Raw genomic sequence first — 17,334 nt, forward strand, 5'->3', positions numbered from 1 at the left:
CAGAGAAAAAAGATTAAGACATTGGAGTCAAAGCTTACTGCTTTCAAATATATAACACAATAGAAGGGGAAGAAATCTCAATCACTTTTAGTCAAGAATATCAAGAAGACATGATAATAATTCACTGTTGGGGCTGAGGTAATGTTGGTTGTTGTCGTTGGCTAGGCTAGCATTTATTGCCCACCCCTAATTGCTCTTGAGAATGTGGTGTGAGCTGCCATCGTGAACTGTTGCAGCCCACACAGTGTAGGTACACCCACTGTGCTGTGAGGGAGGGAGCTCCAGGATTGTGACCCAGCGACAGTGAAGAAATGACCAATATATTTCCAAGTCAGGATGGTGAGCGACACGGAGGGGAACCTCCAGACGGTGGCAAATTTAACTCGTCTCTCTTCTAGATTGGAAAGCAATTAAATATTTCCCATTTCAGAAGAATCCTGCTGTGGGAAAATTCACTTTTGCTTGAAAGTTTGGCTTCTTTCCCGAAGGTGCTGATGCTGACAGGGATACAGGTGACGAAAGAACAGGCAGCAAATGCGGCCGATGCTGATTTCATGGTTGCCCTCCAGCAACATTTCTGAAGGAGAGTCACATTGGATTTGAAACTGTTTCTCTTTCTGTTTTTTTATCTCCGAATCTCCGACATGTGCAGTATTTTGCTTTTATGAACAACATTAATCGCGTGTATGAATGTTGCAAAAGGTGCAGAGGTGTTCCGTAGGAATGTTTTCAGACTCGGGGCGGGATTTACCGGCTGTTCACACTGGCGGGAATTCCAGTCCCACGCCGACTAACTGAGCATGCTTCACCCGAGTCTGGATTGGGAGAATAGAAAACATTGCGAAATGGGATCAGGCTCAGCTGTGATTCCCTCCATAGTCGCCTAGCCAGCTTACCTTGCAGCTGGCAAATGGTCACCTGAGTTCCATAACATCTGGCAACCATGGTACCTCAGACACTTGGGAGTGAAAATCAAAGGTGCTTTGAAGTTGAGGAACAGGTTAGAAATAAGTTTCAAAATGTTTGTGCCCAGTTCACGTCTAGATGTTCCTTAACCAGGCTGTGGTGTGAGCACCGAGGTATATGGTGACAACGATGGGAAATGGAGTTGAGGGGCAGATCAACCACAATCTAACTGAATGCTGGGACAGAATTGAGGGACTGAACGTCCACCCCATGTTGCAATGTTATGTGGAAAAAAATATTCTTATTTTTGAAGACAATGACTCAAACCTAGCGTGTAATACAGCTGCCAATGCTAAAGTCATCTCTTCCCCCATTCATCACCATTTCCAATGAATCCCAAAAATAACAAAGTCACTATTCATTTCTATAATTAATGTAATTTTCCAAACTATCACACTGTTAGAGCTCTGTTGATTTCTTTGTTTGAGCTCCCACCGTCTCCAATCAAAATGGATTCTTGTCTTTAGTGAACAGCAGCTCACCGGATGCAACACTAAGACACAAGCTCTCTCTCTCTCTGTGGCTGATGTCAGAGATCCTCATTACAACTTGGTCCAAAGGTACTTTCGTTTTGCATCATCACAGCCACAATTAACTTATTTTCTGCTTATTGAACGGCAACATGCTATTTTTCGCCAGCACCTTCCAAACCCGCTACCTCTACCATCTAGAAGGGCAAGGGCAGCAGATGCCTGGAAACATCACCACCTGCAAGTTCCCTTCCGAGCCACGCACCATCCTGACTTGGAAATATATCAGCTGTTCCCTAATTGGCATTGGTCCAAAATCCTGGACCTCCTTTCTTAACAGCAGAGTGGGTGTTCATACACCACAAGGTTCAAGAAAAAGCTCACCACCACCTTCTCCAGGGCAATTAGGGATGAACGATAAATGCTCAATTAAATTTGAAAAATTGTCAATTATGCTCACATTTCAAGAAATGCTGCTGTTACATTTAATTATTTATATTAATTTATACAATGAACATTAAGACAAAATTAAGAGAATTGGCTTGGAGGTATCAGGAGCCTGTCGTGCAAAGCTGGGAAATTAATAGACTAGATTAAAGTGGTGATATATCACAGTGTTTGATCACTGATCCGTCATCATTGTTGGTTTTTGAATGTAACCCAGGCTGATACATTGAAGATTGCGCCTCTAAGTGCAATCTACAGCTTCATGTCAAAGTATCGAGTGGTTACCGACCGTTACACCATTAACTGGATTCCCGAGGAGCACTTTCTCTTAGATCGCAGAAAGGCTGGTGTAGTAATCCACAGGAGTTCCGTCACCACACCAATATTTATTTACAATAACGATATTACAGGAGCAGCTACAAACAGTGCTGCTAGCAGTCCAGTCAACTTAAGACTCACTCACAAAGCCTACACAGGTGATTATATGGGCCCCCTCAATGAGCTATCATTGAGGGAGCTCATACTCCAATTGGCCAACCAATAAAGCCAATTGGAGTTCATTACAGCTGGTGTGGTAGACTGGTCCAAAAAGAAGATTCGTCCTAGGTTAGTGCTCTGGCATATTCTTTAAAATTAATCCCTAGAATGTGAGCATCGTTTTTATTGCCCATGCTTAAATACTCTTTACTGCCTCTGAACTGCTGCAGTCCGTGGGGTTCAAATACACCACAGGGCTGTTTGGAAAATATTCCAGGATTTTGACCAAGAGACCGAGTACAGCAAGGGGGTAGCTAGCCAATTAAGCTCAATACGGATCTTTTAAGGCCAATTATAGCAGGCCAACTAGGATTTTCCAGTTAGTCCCTGGGTCCTCATGAGCCTGGAGGCCTTCTCTGCCTATCTTGGTGCAGGTCATGCAGTGGAAGAGGGTTTTTTTTTAATTCGGGAAGTAGCTCTAATAAACCTATCTCGTTCTTTGATTTAAACTCCGAAAATCTGTCTGATCAATTCTTTATAATCCGAAAACGTACATGAAATGAAAATAGCTTATTGTCACGAGTAGGCTTCAAATGAAGTTACTGTGAAAAGCCCCTAGTCGCCACATTCCGGCGCCTATCCGGGGAGGCTGGTACGGGAATCGAACCGTGCTGCTGGCCTGCTTGGTCTGCTTTAAAAGCCAGCGATTTAGCCGAGTGAGCTAAACCAGCCCCTTCATAGTGGGGTTCCTGCAGCATTGGCAAAGCATGTCCTCGTTAAATTGACAACAGAAGCCTGTTACAGCCTGGCCTGAAGTGGCAAATTGGAGGGAGTCAATTTGTACCCCTCTTCACGCGGTCGTAACAAGTTAAGATGTACATGATTGGATCCGATGGAGAAACAGACTCGAGGGGCTGAATGGCTGCCTCCAGGGCAGCTAGGTGGGGCAGTGGTTAGCACTGCAGCCTCACGGCGCTGAGGTCCCAGGTTCGATCCCGGCTCTGGGTCACTGTCCGTGTGGGGTTTGCACATTCTCCCCGTGTTTGCGTGGGTTTCGCCCCCACAACCCAAAAGATGTGCAGAGTAGGTGGATTGGCCACGCTAAATTGCCCCTTAATTGGAAAAATGAATTGCATACACTAAAAAAAAATTTTTTAAAGAATGGATGCCTCTTGTCCAGGTCTCAAATGACATCCTCAATGGCTGAAGAGAAGCTAGAACAAGCAGAAAAGGAAATAAAGGGAACTGAGCCAACCATAGATACTGTAGAAGTTTTGAGGAGGAGGATGGATCGTTTACGGCTGCCAAATACATCTGGCACAAGATTGAAGAGACAGGCAGATGTAGTTGCAAATAAAATGGAAGATCTTGGCCTCCGAGTTGCTGGTTAAAGAGGTAACAAAAGATCAGTTAGCTCTCCAGGTCCTAACCAGTGAGCTCTGCTGGGAAGGGCAGGTGTTCGGACATCAGGTCAGGACGTGATGGCCTCCCTCTTCAATTTGTGGGTCAACATCCGGGCTGACACAGGGAGAATGGCCAACTGGCAAGAACGCGACAGCTCAGGGAACGATATTTCTTCACCAGAGTCAACAGTTTCAGGAGAGAAGGAAATTGGAAAAACAGCAAAAAAAATAAATCTGGTAACCATTTCCTGAGTGAGCATTTTTAGAGTTTGTATCAAATAATTATGTTTGCTATAACTGGGAGAACACGACATTCAGGAAACACTGGACTTTTCTCGAGAGAACAGGAGGGTGGGGGTAAAATGATTGAGGTCCTTAAAACGATGAAGGGGGTTGATAGATTAGACATCAAGGAAATGTTTTCACTTTTGGGGAGACCAAAATGAGAGGTCCTATCTATAAGGCTTCCACAAATGTACCCAATAAAGAATTCAGGACAAATATCTTTAACTAGAGAATGGTGAGAATCATAGAATTTACAGTGCAGAAGGAGGCCATTCGGCCCATCGGGTCTGCACCAGCCCTTGGAAAGAGCACCCTACTTAAGCCCACGCCTTCACCCTATCTGGGTCCCCCAGTAACCCCACCCAACCTTTTTGGACACTAATGGGCAATTTATCATGGCCAATCCACCTAACCCGCACATCTTTGGACTGTGGGAGGAAACCCGAGCACCCGGAGGAAACCCACGCAGACACCGGGAGGGAGTGCAAACTCAACACACATAGTGACCCGAGGCTGGAATTGAACCCGGGACCCTGGCAGCAGTGCTAACCACTGTGCTGCCTATTTAGATACGTTGAAACAGTTCAGAGAAGGTTTACTAGACTAATACCTGGAATGGGTGGGTTGTCTAATGAGGAAAGGTTGGACAGGTCAGGCTTGTATCCCCTGGAGTTTAGAAGAGTTAAGAGGAGGTTATAGGAATAGGAGAGAGGCAAGTCCATGGAGGGATTTGAAAGAAATACTGAAAATTTAAAACTTGAGAGGGTGTTGGACTGGAAGCCAGTGTAGGCCAGTGAGTATAAGAGTGAGTGAGGAACAGGCCAGGATGCGAGTTTGGAGATATGGGGAGCAGACTTGCAGATGTGAAATGAACAATAAAAGCAAAAGTGGAAACCATCACTGATATTGGAATGTGTAAGAAAGTAGACAAGGCTAGTCAGAACTAGCTGCCCAAACCTCTATTTCGAGTGTATCTTAAAGTCGAATCAGATCGCAAAAGAGACTTTTACTCAACTTCCATAAGGTTGCCAACCCTACAGGATTGTCCTGGAGTCTCCAAAGATTAAAGATTAATCACCAGGATATAGCTGAGAGCAAAAGATCATTGGGTCATCAAAACAAAAGTTTCCTTTTTTTAATTTTGCTTGAACATTTTGTTCGTCCTTTGATAGTTGTAGAAAAAAAGTCTATTTGGATGTGGGGACAGCTGGAGGCAGAAGTCATTTCTGGGGCTGTTTAGCTCACAGGGCTAATCGCTGGCTTTTAAAGCAGACCAAGGCAAGCCAGCAGCACGGTTCGATTCCCGTAACAGCCTCCCCGAACAGGCGCTGGAATGTGGCGACTAGGGGCTTTTCACAGTAACTTCATTTGAAGCCTACTCGTGACAATAAGCGATTTTAATTTTTTCTTTTCATTTGATGAATCCTCCAGGAACAGGCCCAGCCAGAGTTGGCAACCCTAATCTGCCATGATTGAGATTCCAGGCCCGTGAAATAAGAGGACAATTGTTTAAACACATTGCACAATTCGGTCCAGTATACAATACGTCTTCCATTGACCATCTATGCAAGTGTCAGAATGAACACAAGAAGGTTTTTTTTTAAAAAGCAAACATGTAGCATGCAGTGTTAGTGCAGTTACCTCCTGTATCTTGGGGTACGCTGGGCTAGAAGGAGAGGGGGATACAGAAGTCGCTTTTCCTGGCAAGCAATGCTGGAATTTAGTCTCCTCTAACATGTCGCTAGGCTCTGTGATGTGAAGCATTTCCTGTTCAAAGGGCAAAGGTTGAAGTAGCATTGCGATGAATGAAAATGGCATGTGTTTAATTCAGAGTATTATTGTTAAGGACTCCTAATACTTCGCTAGTCGGAGAGTTCACTAATTTAATGACACACTCCTAACTCTCCCATTGCTGCTGCTAATTTCTCCTTCCCTGAAGGTGACTTCTCACACTCGAGTATGTTGCTGCTGGCATTGGCTGCCCTCCTGTACCATTGCGAATATCAGCAGGCTCCTCGAACACAGAAGGCCCCACAGTCTGCACACAGGCAATTGTGTTTGCAAGAAAGGAAGGAGGATGGAAAGGGTTCGAAGGTGAGAGGTGAGTGAGACGGAGCGGGAGGGACATAGAGGAGAATGAAGGGAGTGGGGGGGGGGGGGGGAGTACAGGGGATCAAGTGAGATGGATGAGGGAGGAATATGGGAGGATGGAGGGGATTGAAGAAGGTGGATGGAATGAGAGGAGGAGGAATGAAGGGAGTGGGAGGGATGGATAGAGGGAAGGAAATAGATGGAGTATGGGGAGAAACGTGGAGGGAGCAATGGGAATGGAAGGATTGCTCTCTTCACAATGTAGAAGCCAATTGCAGTTTACACAGAGTCAAGCAGAGATCATAGAATTATAGAATTTACAATGCAGAAGGAGGCTATTCGGCCCATCGAGTCAGCTTCGGCCCTTGGAAAGAGCACCCTACTTAAGCCCTATCCCCGTAACCCTGTAACTCCACCGTACCTTTTTGGACACTAAGGGCAATTTATCATGGCCAATCCACCTAACCTGCACATCTTTGGACTGTGGGAGGAAACCGGAGCACCCGGAGGAAACCCACGCAGACACGGGGAGGATGTGCAGACTCCGCACAGACAGTGACCCAAGCTGGGAATTGAACCTGAGACCCTGGCGCTGTGATGCAACTGTGCTAACCACAGTAGCACAAAGATTGAACCTGGGACAAAATTAGCAACAATGAGAGGTGGATGTACCCATTGTTAGAAATGGGTTTTCCAGACTGGACATACAGCAACAGGGACTGAACTATCTGAGTGGATATTTCTGATCACAAATTGGGAACATCTTCCATAGGAAACAATAATGAAAAAGTTATTAACAGACACGTTCAGAGATAACTTCACAATAACCAGAATGTTTTTACTCTTTACTCAAAGAGTTGAGAACGTGGAACTCGTTTCCACAGGGAGCAGTCGGTGCAAATAACATGTTGCAGTTTAAGAGGTCGATAAATAAGAATGTGGGGGAAAGTCATGCTGGGATGAACAGGAGTGGGAGGTGGCTCATATGGAGCATAAACATTGACCAGTTGGGTTGAACGATATACATGCTGTACAATTTAACTCAATCGTTGTTCTGACATCTCCCTGTGATGAGGATTTATTGTGCCATTTGGCCCATCGTTCCTGTGCAAGCTCCTTGAAAGAGCTATCCATTAATTTCTGGGAATTACATCGTGGCAGCTTCTATAATTTTCTTTTAATTACTTTTTAAAGCTCATCAAGATTTGGTACTCAACATCTCATAGCTCAAATTCCTTTCTGTGATGGTTCGAGATTTACGCGCTGAGGGGGGTTTGGTGTAAACCAAAAGAGGTTTATTAACGAAGACAAAGGCGAGTACGATATTGGCACAGAGTAACCCAGCTCCGGGTTTATTCTTCCCACACCCTCTGCTCCCCGGCCCTGCGCTGGCGTGCTATTGGTCAGGCTTCACGTTATCCCGAGCGATTGGCTCAGACCCCATTGGTGGTGGTGGTGGTGGTGGTGGTGGTGGTGGTGGTGGTGGTGGGGGTGGGGGGGGGGGGGGGGGGGGGGGGGTAAATGTTGCAGGACTGCAAAAAAATGGAAAGGCGGTGGTGTGGCGGCCGATCTGATTGCCTGTACATTGAGTTTGTTTTAAAGTTCTGTCAGCTCTCTTAGCCCACCTGTTATGGGAAGGTGGTACGGAGCGGTCCTTCTGTGCCGGATCCCGTTAGCCCTGGAAAAAGCTAGGAATTCTCCCCCTGTGAACGGAGTAACATTATCCGAGACGATGGAATCCAGTAAACCATGAGTGGAAAAGTTACGACGTACGGATGTCGATGGAGGTAATGGCTGCCGGGCCTGACGTGAAGCGCACTGATGCACCAAGTCTTCGATTGCCTTATCGCTACCAGACCATCATATGTTGCTCTGGGTCAGCATCTTTATTCAGACTTGACATGTGGTGGTTCCTGTACCAGCACATCATCGAGATAAACCATTACCTTGGGGATCACCTGGAGGAGGTTTGCTATTGTGCGCTGGAAGACACCGCAGGTTGATGCTATCCCGCAGGATAATCTTGTGTGTTGGCACAACCCTTTGTGAGTGTTTATTGTGGTAGACTTCTGCGATTCCTCATCCAACTCCAGCTGGATGTGTGCGTGGCCAGGGTCCAGCTTCGAATAGGTGAGGCCTCCTGACAACTGGCTTATCGAGGCCTTTGATCCTGGGGATGGCATTCCTGTCTACCTGGGCAGCCTGGTTTATGGTCATTTTGTAGTCCCCACAAATTCTGATGGATTGGTCAGGTTTGAGGACAGGGACTATAGGAGTAGCCCACTCCAAGAATTGGGCTGGTCTGATGATGCCCAAACTCAGAGAGGCGCTAAAACCCGATTTCCACCTTTTGGTCCAGGGCATAAGGAACCGGCCTGACTCGAAACAATCTGGGAGTTACGTTAGGTTTTACGTAAAACTTTGCATTCACACCTTTGATACAGACCACTTCATCTTTATATCAGTGCGGACCATCGCTAAAAACACCATGGAAAATTGAAAAAAATTCCAGCCTGAGGTGTTTCACCCAATCCTTTCCCAGACTGGGCTTGTCCCCTTCACCAACAACCAACGGAAGACTCGCTTCTTGCCCCTTGTGAAACTCTCCGCAGTACTGAGGATCTTAAGGGTCTCTCCCGTAAATGTTGATAGCTTCACCATGGTGCTGTTTAGCTGCAGGACCGGGGTTCCAGCCCCGATAGAATCAAAGGTTTGCTCATCCCCGACGGTCACTGAAGCCCCGGTGTCAACCTCCATCTTTACGGGTTTGTCATTCACGCTCAAGCCAATCTCAATGGGATCTGTCATTTGCACTTGGATGATGTTTGATCGATGCATGTTGTGCCCCTCCTGAGAGCTCCTCTCCACTCGGTACAGTTGCTGCTGCGCCTGCTCATTCTTTATTCCATCATTTTTTTGCCCGGCAATGTGCTTGGACATGGCCTCGCCGACTGCATTTAAAACACACAAACTCCCAACAAGGGCATTTCGCCCGGGGATGGTCCTCTTCAACTTGGGGGTGACGACCTAACCTGTTTTCCGATTTCGATCCGGTACCCAAGACGGGGTCCGGTTCCCCATCCAGCCTGGTGCTATTGCTGCTTGTCTCATGGCCATAAGGCCCCAAAGTAAATTTACTTCCCTTTTAGCCACATTCTGGAGTTTGCTGGTGTCTTTCTCCAGTGGCCCCAGGGCCTTCTCCAGTGGCCTCAGGCCTTCTCCAGTGGCCTCGGGGCCTTCTCCAGTGGCCTTGGGCCTTCTTCAGGGGCCTCGGGCCTTCTCCAGTGGCCTTGGGCCTTCTCCAGTGGCCTCTGGCCTTCTCCAGTGGCCTCGGGGCCTTCTTCAGTGGCCTCGGGCCTTCTCCAGTGGCCTTGGGCCTTCTCCAGTGGCCTCGGGCCTTCTCCAGTGGCCTCGGGTCTTCTCCAGTTGCCTCGGGCCTTCTCCAGTGGCCTCGTGCCTTCTCCAGTGGCCTCGTGCCTTCTCCAGTGGCCTTGGGCCTTCTCCAGTGGCCTTGGAGACTTCTCCAGTGGCCTTGGGCCTTCTCCAGTGGCCTCGGGGCCTTCTCCAGTGGTCTTGGGCCTTCTCCAGTGGCCTCTGGCCTTCTCCAGTGGCCTCGGGCCTTCTCCAGTGGCCTCGGGCCTTCTCCAGTGGCCTCGGGGCCTTCCCCAGTGGCCTCGGGGCCTTCCCCAGTGGCCTCGGGCCTTCTCCAGTGGCCTCGGGGGCCTTCTCCAATGGCCTTGGGCCTTCTCCAGTGGCCTCGGGCCTTCTCCAGTGGCCTCAGGGCCTTCTCCAGTGGCCTCGGCCAGTAACTTCTTTTGTGCAGCTGCGGCTACCACACTTTCTGAAGCCCAGACCAAAGTATTCCGTTCCCTTTGTCCATTGTGGCACTGCCATTAATCACTATTATTTTTTAAAAGCTTCACATCCATTAAATTCTATGTAAGGGGAGGGGTTGAAGCACTTTTTCTCTGGCAGGCCTTGGTGATTCTTGTTATAAATCTGCAGGTGAAACACAGGCCTGGGATTCTCGGTTGCGTATCTGCTGCGCTCCCGCTGCTAATGGGGACGGAGAATTGGGCCGTGCCGTTTGCTTGTGGCGGGATTCTCCACTCTGCCGCTTGGGATTTACGTCTCTGTGCTCCTGGTAAAGACCAGCCCCCCCACCCCCACTCTGCCTACCCCGTATCTTCCTGATGCCAACAATAACAAAACTGGTACAATTACTCTGGCGTCGTCACCAGCTGGGTGGCATTAAAGGATCAGGAGAACGGCTCCAAATTCCAACTTTCGGTTCTGATAAATCCCACCCCACTCTAACATTTTACAGAGTCCCCATTAAATGCCATTCCAACAAACCAACTCCCTTTACTCTTGTTACGGATGGTGAGCGAGTCTCAATGGCTTTTCACATTCCCACTGCCTCATCTCCTTGCGGGGAACGCCTCAGTGATGTGTTGGGTGCTCAGGATCGACAAGTTAGAATTTCCTGCTGATACAAGTAGCTGTGTCAGAGATGGAGACAAAAAGATGCTGCTTCGGGGCAGAGCTACTGGGAGGTGGGACGGGTGAGAGGAGCAGGGGTGGGGGGGGAGGGGGGTGGGGGGGGATGCTGCATGGAAGAAGAGGATGGGGGCAGGAAAAATGTGCACCAGAGATTTTGTTTGAGATGAATTAAGTGGAGTGAGTCGGAAAGATGTTGGTCAGAAGGTCCACCATACTATCGGAACAGACCTATTACAGCATTTCTGCAATAATGCTCTCTGTTCCCTGACATGACAACATGGGCGGCCGGGTGGCACAGTGGTTAGCACTGCTGCCTCAGAGCACCAGGGATCCGGGTTCAATTTCAGCCTTGGGTGATAGTCTGTGCGGAGTCTGCACGTTCTCCCCGTGTGTGCGTGGGTTTCCTCCGGGTGCTCCGGTTTCCTCCCACAGTCCAAAGATGTGCAGGTTAGATGGATTGGTCACGCTAAATTTTACCTCAGTGTCCAAAAGGTGAGGTTGGGTTCCGGGGATAGGGTGGGGGCTGGGCCTAGGTAGGGCAGACTCGATGCACCGAGTGATTCTACAGTAACTCTATGATTCTGTGAAACAATTGGTGCACTTCGCAATAATTCACAATGAGTGGAAAAGCACCTTGATTGACTGGATAAAACATTTCATAAATTCACTTTCTGCCAGTCTGCCGAACAGGAACCGCAATAACGTGAGATCACTTTACCTCCTTTAATGCTGTGGAGCCTTTGCAAAAGGTTTTGCCGCCAGTCACTATGAAGTACTGTCTCTCCAGATTTGCCAGTTTGTCTTTTTCCTGAGAGGGAACAGGTTTGCAAATTAGGAAACCATTGTCGTTAAACCCCTTGGCCACCAACTTGAGTCTTAAGTTGGGACCCCAATGTCACAGTCAAATGGGGCTCAGAACGGGGGGGTGGGCGGAGCAGTCACCGGGCAGTGGTCTTCCCTAAATTGGCCAATTCGGGGTCAGAGGGCGGGCTCGCTGTACAATTAAGGATAGCAGACAGACCCTCGAAGCTGGAGGACCAACAGCAAGCCCTCCAGCACAGAAGGAGCTGCAGCCTGCCTTTTCAGTTGAGAGGCAGAGAGGGTGCTTCCAGCTGGAGGTGTCATCTCTCCGACCTTTGACCTTTTAAATCAGCAGTCATGTGACGAATGCGGAGGAGGGACCTCTTCTCAGCGTGTGGCGGTAGTCAGGCAGGAGGGCAGGGCCACGCCCTGGTCTTCTGCCACTCGGCCACAAGATGGCCTAGTCTTCAACACATGGAAGTGGGAGGGGGAAAAAGGGGCATGCAACAGGCTTCAATAGTCCATTAAACTCCCTCAATTAGTTACCTGTAATGTGCCAGTGGGTCGACGCCCTTTGACAACCATCACGCCTAAATGGCTCAGGGTAGAGGTTGTTCTGCCAAACCGCCGCACTGGTCAGTAGGGCACATTTTCGCACCCACCCTGCGTCCCTGCTCACCCCAAAGTGGGGGTGAAAATCCTGCCTGGATGAGATTGAGTGTCCAGGTGGAATTATTATTTATTTATTTAAAAAAAAATTTTTTTGGAGTACCCAATTCATTTTTTCCAATTAAGGGGCAATTTAGCATGGCCAATCCACCTACCCTGCACATCTTTGGGTTGTGGGGGTGAGACCCACGCAGACACGGGGAGAATGTGCAAACTCCACACGGACAGTGACCCAGAGCCGGGATTCGAACCTGGGACCTCGGCGCCGTGAGGCAGCTGTGCTAACCCACTGTGCCACCGTGCTGCCCGTCCACGTGAAATTAGACAGTAACTGAAGCTTCGAAGTGTACATCACAAACTGCAGCAGGATATCGCCACGGTAACGCAGGGATTAAGCACACAACTTGAATATTGGTCATTGCAGCAGGATGTGCTGAACACTGTGTAGGGAAGACCTCTGCCCACAGACTGACCACCCTCTGTGGTGATATGCATGTGCACATGAATGTATATAGTTGTTTATCAATGTATATAGTTATCGGTACAATCTCCGACCAGCAGGTGGCGATAAGAGATCTACCATGTGACTTTAGACACCCGCCAATTGGTAGTAAGTCGTACAAGAGAATAGTCACACTTAGAGTAGCTACAGGAGAATTCACTGAATTCATTTAGTAGCCAGTTGTTATCTTTCCACGTGTTTGTTAATAAAACATCTTTCCAGATAATAAGTTAATAATCTTTATTGTCACAAGTAGGCTTACATGAACACTGCAATTAAGTTACTGTGAAAAGCCCCGAGTCGCCACATTCCGGCGCCTGCTCGGGTACACAGAGGGAGAATTCAGAATGTCCAATTTACCAATTTACCTAACAGCACGTCTTTCGGGACTTGTGAGGGGAAACCGGAGCACCCGGAGGAAATCCACGCAGACACGGGGAGAACATGCATACTCCACACAGACAGTGACCCAAGCCGGGAATCGAACCTGGGACCCTGGCATTGTGAAGCAGCAGTGCTACCCACTGTGCTACCATGCTGCCCACAAGTTAAAGAAGTAGATGTTCTGTGTCATAACACAGAACACAACACCCTCCAGCTCGAAACATTAATCGTGAGCAGGAAATGACTGCCCGATCCATCGAGCTGACCCAGGTCAGAACGTCACCTCTCCATACACACCCCGTGGGACAGGCATCATCATAGAATAATCATGCATTGACACAGAAAGAGGCCATTCAGCCAATTGTACCCCTACTGGGGTACCCATACTAGGGGCTGTTTAGCACAGGGCTAAATCGCTGGCTTTGAAAGCAGACCAAGCAGGCGAGCAGCACAGTTCGATTCCCGTACCAGCCTCCCCGAACAAGCTCCGGAATGTGGTGACTAGGGGCTTTTCACAGTAACTTCATTTGAAGCCTACTCGTGACAATAAGCGATTTTAATTTAATTTAATTTAATTTTTCATACTGGCTTTTGAAAGAGCTATCAAATTAATCCCTCACCCCCTGCTATCTCCTTATCGCCCTGTCAACTTTTATTCCGATTACCACGGCGTTCACGAATCAGGAATTTAATCTTTGGGTCCTGGGGCAGGGGAGACACCACTGGAAGTGCTGACCACAGGTCGGCTGAAATTTAACCCCTGCTTTATACAGAGTGTATATTATTCTTCAGATACAATCATTATTGCAAAGGTGCGGAAGGGAGGAACATGGGACCAGGACACCGTTCAGCCTCCCAGGCTCGCTGCAACGTTCAATCCAATCATTGTCTGATCTGTATCTTAACTCAGGTTATTCCTGCAGCCTAAATATCGATCTCAGTTCTGGAATTTCCAACTGACCCCGAAACCCAGCAACCTTTGGGTGTGAGAGTTCCAGATTTCCGCTCACCTTTGTTTGATGAAGTGACATCAGCCCTGAATGGCCTGGCTCGGATTTTAAGGTTTTCCCCCATTGGTTCCGGATTCTCCCTGCCGGAGTAAATAGTTACACTCGACCTATCCTCTCAATTTCTTTAATCATCTTCACTCACTCAATCAGATTACCCCTCAAATCCCCTGAACTCAATGGAACGTGAGGCTACTCCGTCCTTCTCAATTTACCCTTTTTAGCCCCACTATCAGTTCAGAAGCAGTAACAAAGTAGGTTTAGTACAGAGAGCCAGCACGAGATGGGCAGAAAGTCCTCCTTCCGATCCAGTCTTTCTGTTGTTCTAGATGTCAATACCTTCTGAAGCATCTGTGCCATCGCGTTTTTCTCCCTGGTCAACCTGTCACACTCCTGAAGAGTCTGATAGCGGATCTGATTGGCTTGATTCTCTAAGGCAGAAACCTTGTCCTGTGGAATAAAGGTGGACATGAATAAGCCGGTAACCCAGGTCGGCACTCCAGTAAAATACCACAGCGGGTGCTACTCTGCCAGAGGTGCTGTCTTCTGAATGAGACATTAAACTGAGATCGTGCTAACTCACTCAGGTGGTTGGAGCACCCCCTCTGAAGAAGAGCAATGAAGATATTCCCAAAGTTCAGGACAACATATTTCTCAACCCACATCATTGAAACAAATGATCAAGTCATAAGGTCATAATAGGAGCAGGAGGAGGCCATTCATCCCCTCAAGCTTGCTCCGCCATTCAATGAGATCATGGCTGACCTTTTATCTCAACTCTAATATCCTGCCTGAGCCCCAAGTCCATCGATTCTTTTAGTAGCCAAAAATGTATCGATCTCAGTCTTTGATATACTTGTTGACTGACAATCCACAAACCGCTAGCAATAGGGGAGTCCAAGTATGGGCATTTTCACATTGCTGCATCGTTTGGGGCGGGGGGGGGGGGGGGGGGGGGGGGGGGGGGGGGGGGGGGAGAAATTTTGATGTGCACAAACTGCCAGCCAGGTTTTCCGACATTCCAGTAGAGAATACACTTCAAAAAGTTCCGTAAAGCACTTTAGAATATTCTGAGGTTGTGAAAGGGGCTAAGGGGCTGCTTGGGGTGGATTCATACTCATGTTCACTACCCACAGGATCCCTACAGTGCAGAAGGAGGCCATTCGGCCCATCGATTCTCCACTGACCCTCTGAAAGAGCACCCTGCCTAGGTCCACTCCCCCCACCCTGTCCCTGCAACCCCATCTAACTTGCACATCTTTGGACACTAAGGGGCAATTTTGGTGTGGCCAAATGCTGATGAATTTGGAGAGGTAAAGAAGCAGGGAGTTGGGGCGCTGACAGGCACCTGTACCTTTCTCCGCATGGTGCTGCGCTGGTATTCGGCCTTGTCCTGCAGAAGCTGCTGGCTGACCGTCTCCCTCTCTTCCTCCAGGCGACTCTCCTTCTCCAGCTGCTGAAACTCCAGGTCCTCAAACAGTTTGGTTCCAGATTCGAGCGTCTCCGCTTCCTAGGGAAAGTCGTGATAGAGATTCCGTAACTTAACGGCAGGGAGAAGGAACATCGAGCTGGAAGACCCTCCCAGCAGATCTGGATGCAATCTGTTACTGACTGACCTACACCGTATATGGAGCTTGGATTACTCAATCTCTCTGGCAGGCTCAAACCCTCAAAAACTATCGGAAAAATATCTAGTTCAAGGCTTTGACATAAACCTTCAAAAGCTCCTGCATGTAAACGGTTGCAGTATATTAATCATGTTAAAGAAAAGTTAATAATGCTTTTTAAGAGCAGGTTTTAAAAGCATTCCATCGAGTTGGATTCCATTTAAATCAACCAACAACAAAGAAAAACCACCAAAATGCAACACTTATCCAATCATGCAAGATTTGTTCTGAGCTGTCCCAAACCTCCTGGGTTTTATATTGCGTACGGGCTAATGTAAGTTATTAAACTGTTCTGATTCCAGGATCTCTAATCGCCTTTTTACAGTGACATTAAGTACCTGGAATCAACCACTGTGTAAGGACAGAGAGCTGACATGATCCACAGGGAGGGAAAGCTATTGAGGTAGGTAAAACTGACCCTTTTAAGGTGGTGCTGTAACTGCTCCCTCATTGATTCAGGGCAGTTATCAAGCTGGTTCTTGAGCTCATGGCATTGCGATTGTAGCCTCTGTACTTCTCTTTTCTCAGCATCAAGCTTTACCCTTTCCTGAATTTGAAAACAAAAACAAAAAAAAGAGAAAAAAAAAACACACTTCTCAAATCCACACCATGCAGAAGCCTATAGATTAGAACAGTGGTATAGCCAGAGAAGGTTGGAAGAGAGAATCGGGCAAGGGGTGGATTTTGGAGTGGGGATGCAGGGTGGGGGGGGGGGAGGTAGCGGGTTTTGAGAAGAGGCCTGACAGTAGCTCATCATTGTTAGAAAGATTTTGTTTCCGCTCTTGAACCACGAATATTGAAAAAATCTAGAATCTTGACAGAAGAGAAAGAGGCCATTTGGCCAATCACATCTGTGTTGGCTCTTTGAATGAGCTATCCAATTAGTCCCCACTCCCCCTGCTCTCGCCCCACCCCCCGCTTAGCCTTTTTCCTGTTCGAGTATTTAGCCAATCTTGCCAATATTTTTCTGCCGTTTTTGGAAAAAAAAACAAGCATTGTAGGTTAACTTTCGTTGTGTGGTTGGATGTTCTTTGCGCTGTATGGTATTGGTAACAAGGTTTTCCAGCAAAACCATTCACTGAACCTTAAACTGATCCATCATATAATGCGTTTTGGGAGGCATCTCATGAGAGCCCATCAGTGGGAGTGTATCTTCATTCGAAGTGTGCGAATGATGAGACACAACTCATTCAAACACATGCTACTAACCACAAGGTGCACCCACCCCATGCGTGTTCCCAAGGAAGAACCTTGATTGAGATTGCACTGATATCTGGATATCTCTTTTCATTTCTAGAGTGTTGAGAGGGAAGATTTGGTTTGCTTTATTCTAGAATCTCAGGAGGGAATATTCCAGAACTTTCCATTTCCGAATAAATCCATTTTCCTTTTTAAAAGCTGCCCCTAACCCAGGAACCAGCTGCTGTGTCAAAGATGAATTCCCCTCTCCCAGCCATGACGGGGGGGGCATAAGGTTTGAGGGGGGTCGGAGAGGAATTTTTCAGGCTTCCATTTTTTTTGGACTTGGGTTTTTTTGCCTCTCCCAAGGGATCACTTGTCCGCGTAGGCGAAAGGAAGTGTCTAATGATGACACTCCAGGCGTTGAGGGGGTGGGGCATGGTTGATAGACCCAGCTGATCTTTCCATGTGTTGGAAATATTG

General features: G+C 47.8%; 1 protein-coding gene across 18 annotated transcripts in view; it reads right to left on the bottom strand.

Moving 5' to 3' along the window:
• Positions 1 to 17,334, bottom strand: part of phldb1b (pleckstrin homology-like domain, family B, member 1b) — a 356,171-nt gene that overhangs the window by 57,458 nt on the left and 281,379 nt on the right. For 12 of the 18 annotated variants that reach the window (XM_038779278.1, XM_038779260.1, XM_038779267.1 and 9 more), the window contains 5 exons: positions 16,091 to 16,219; positions 15,360 to 15,515; positions 14,345 to 14,455; positions 11,361 to 11,450; positions 5,690 to 5,815 (listed from right to left, as the gene is read on the bottom strand). In XM_038779278.1, the coding sequence (XP_038635206.1) occupies positions 5,690 to 5,815; positions 11,361 to 11,450; positions 14,345 to 14,455; positions 15,360 to 15,515; positions 16,091 to 16,219 (612 nt within the window). The remainder of the gene's footprint in view (positions 1 to 5,689; positions 5,816 to 11,360; positions 11,451 to 14,344; positions 14,456 to 15,359; positions 15,516 to 16,090; positions 16,220 to 17,334) is intronic. The other 6 variants (XM_038779262.1, XM_038779273.1, XM_038779270.1 and 3 more) reach the window with 3 other exon arrangements.

This window comes from Scyliorhinus canicula, chromosome 19, assembly GCF_902713615.1.
Source record: "Scyliorhinus canicula chromosome 19, sScyCan1.1, whole genome shotgun sequence".
Classification (NCBI taxonomy): Eukaryota; Metazoa; Chordata; class Chondrichthyes; order Carcharhiniformes; family Scyliorhinidae; genus Scyliorhinus; species Scyliorhinus canicula.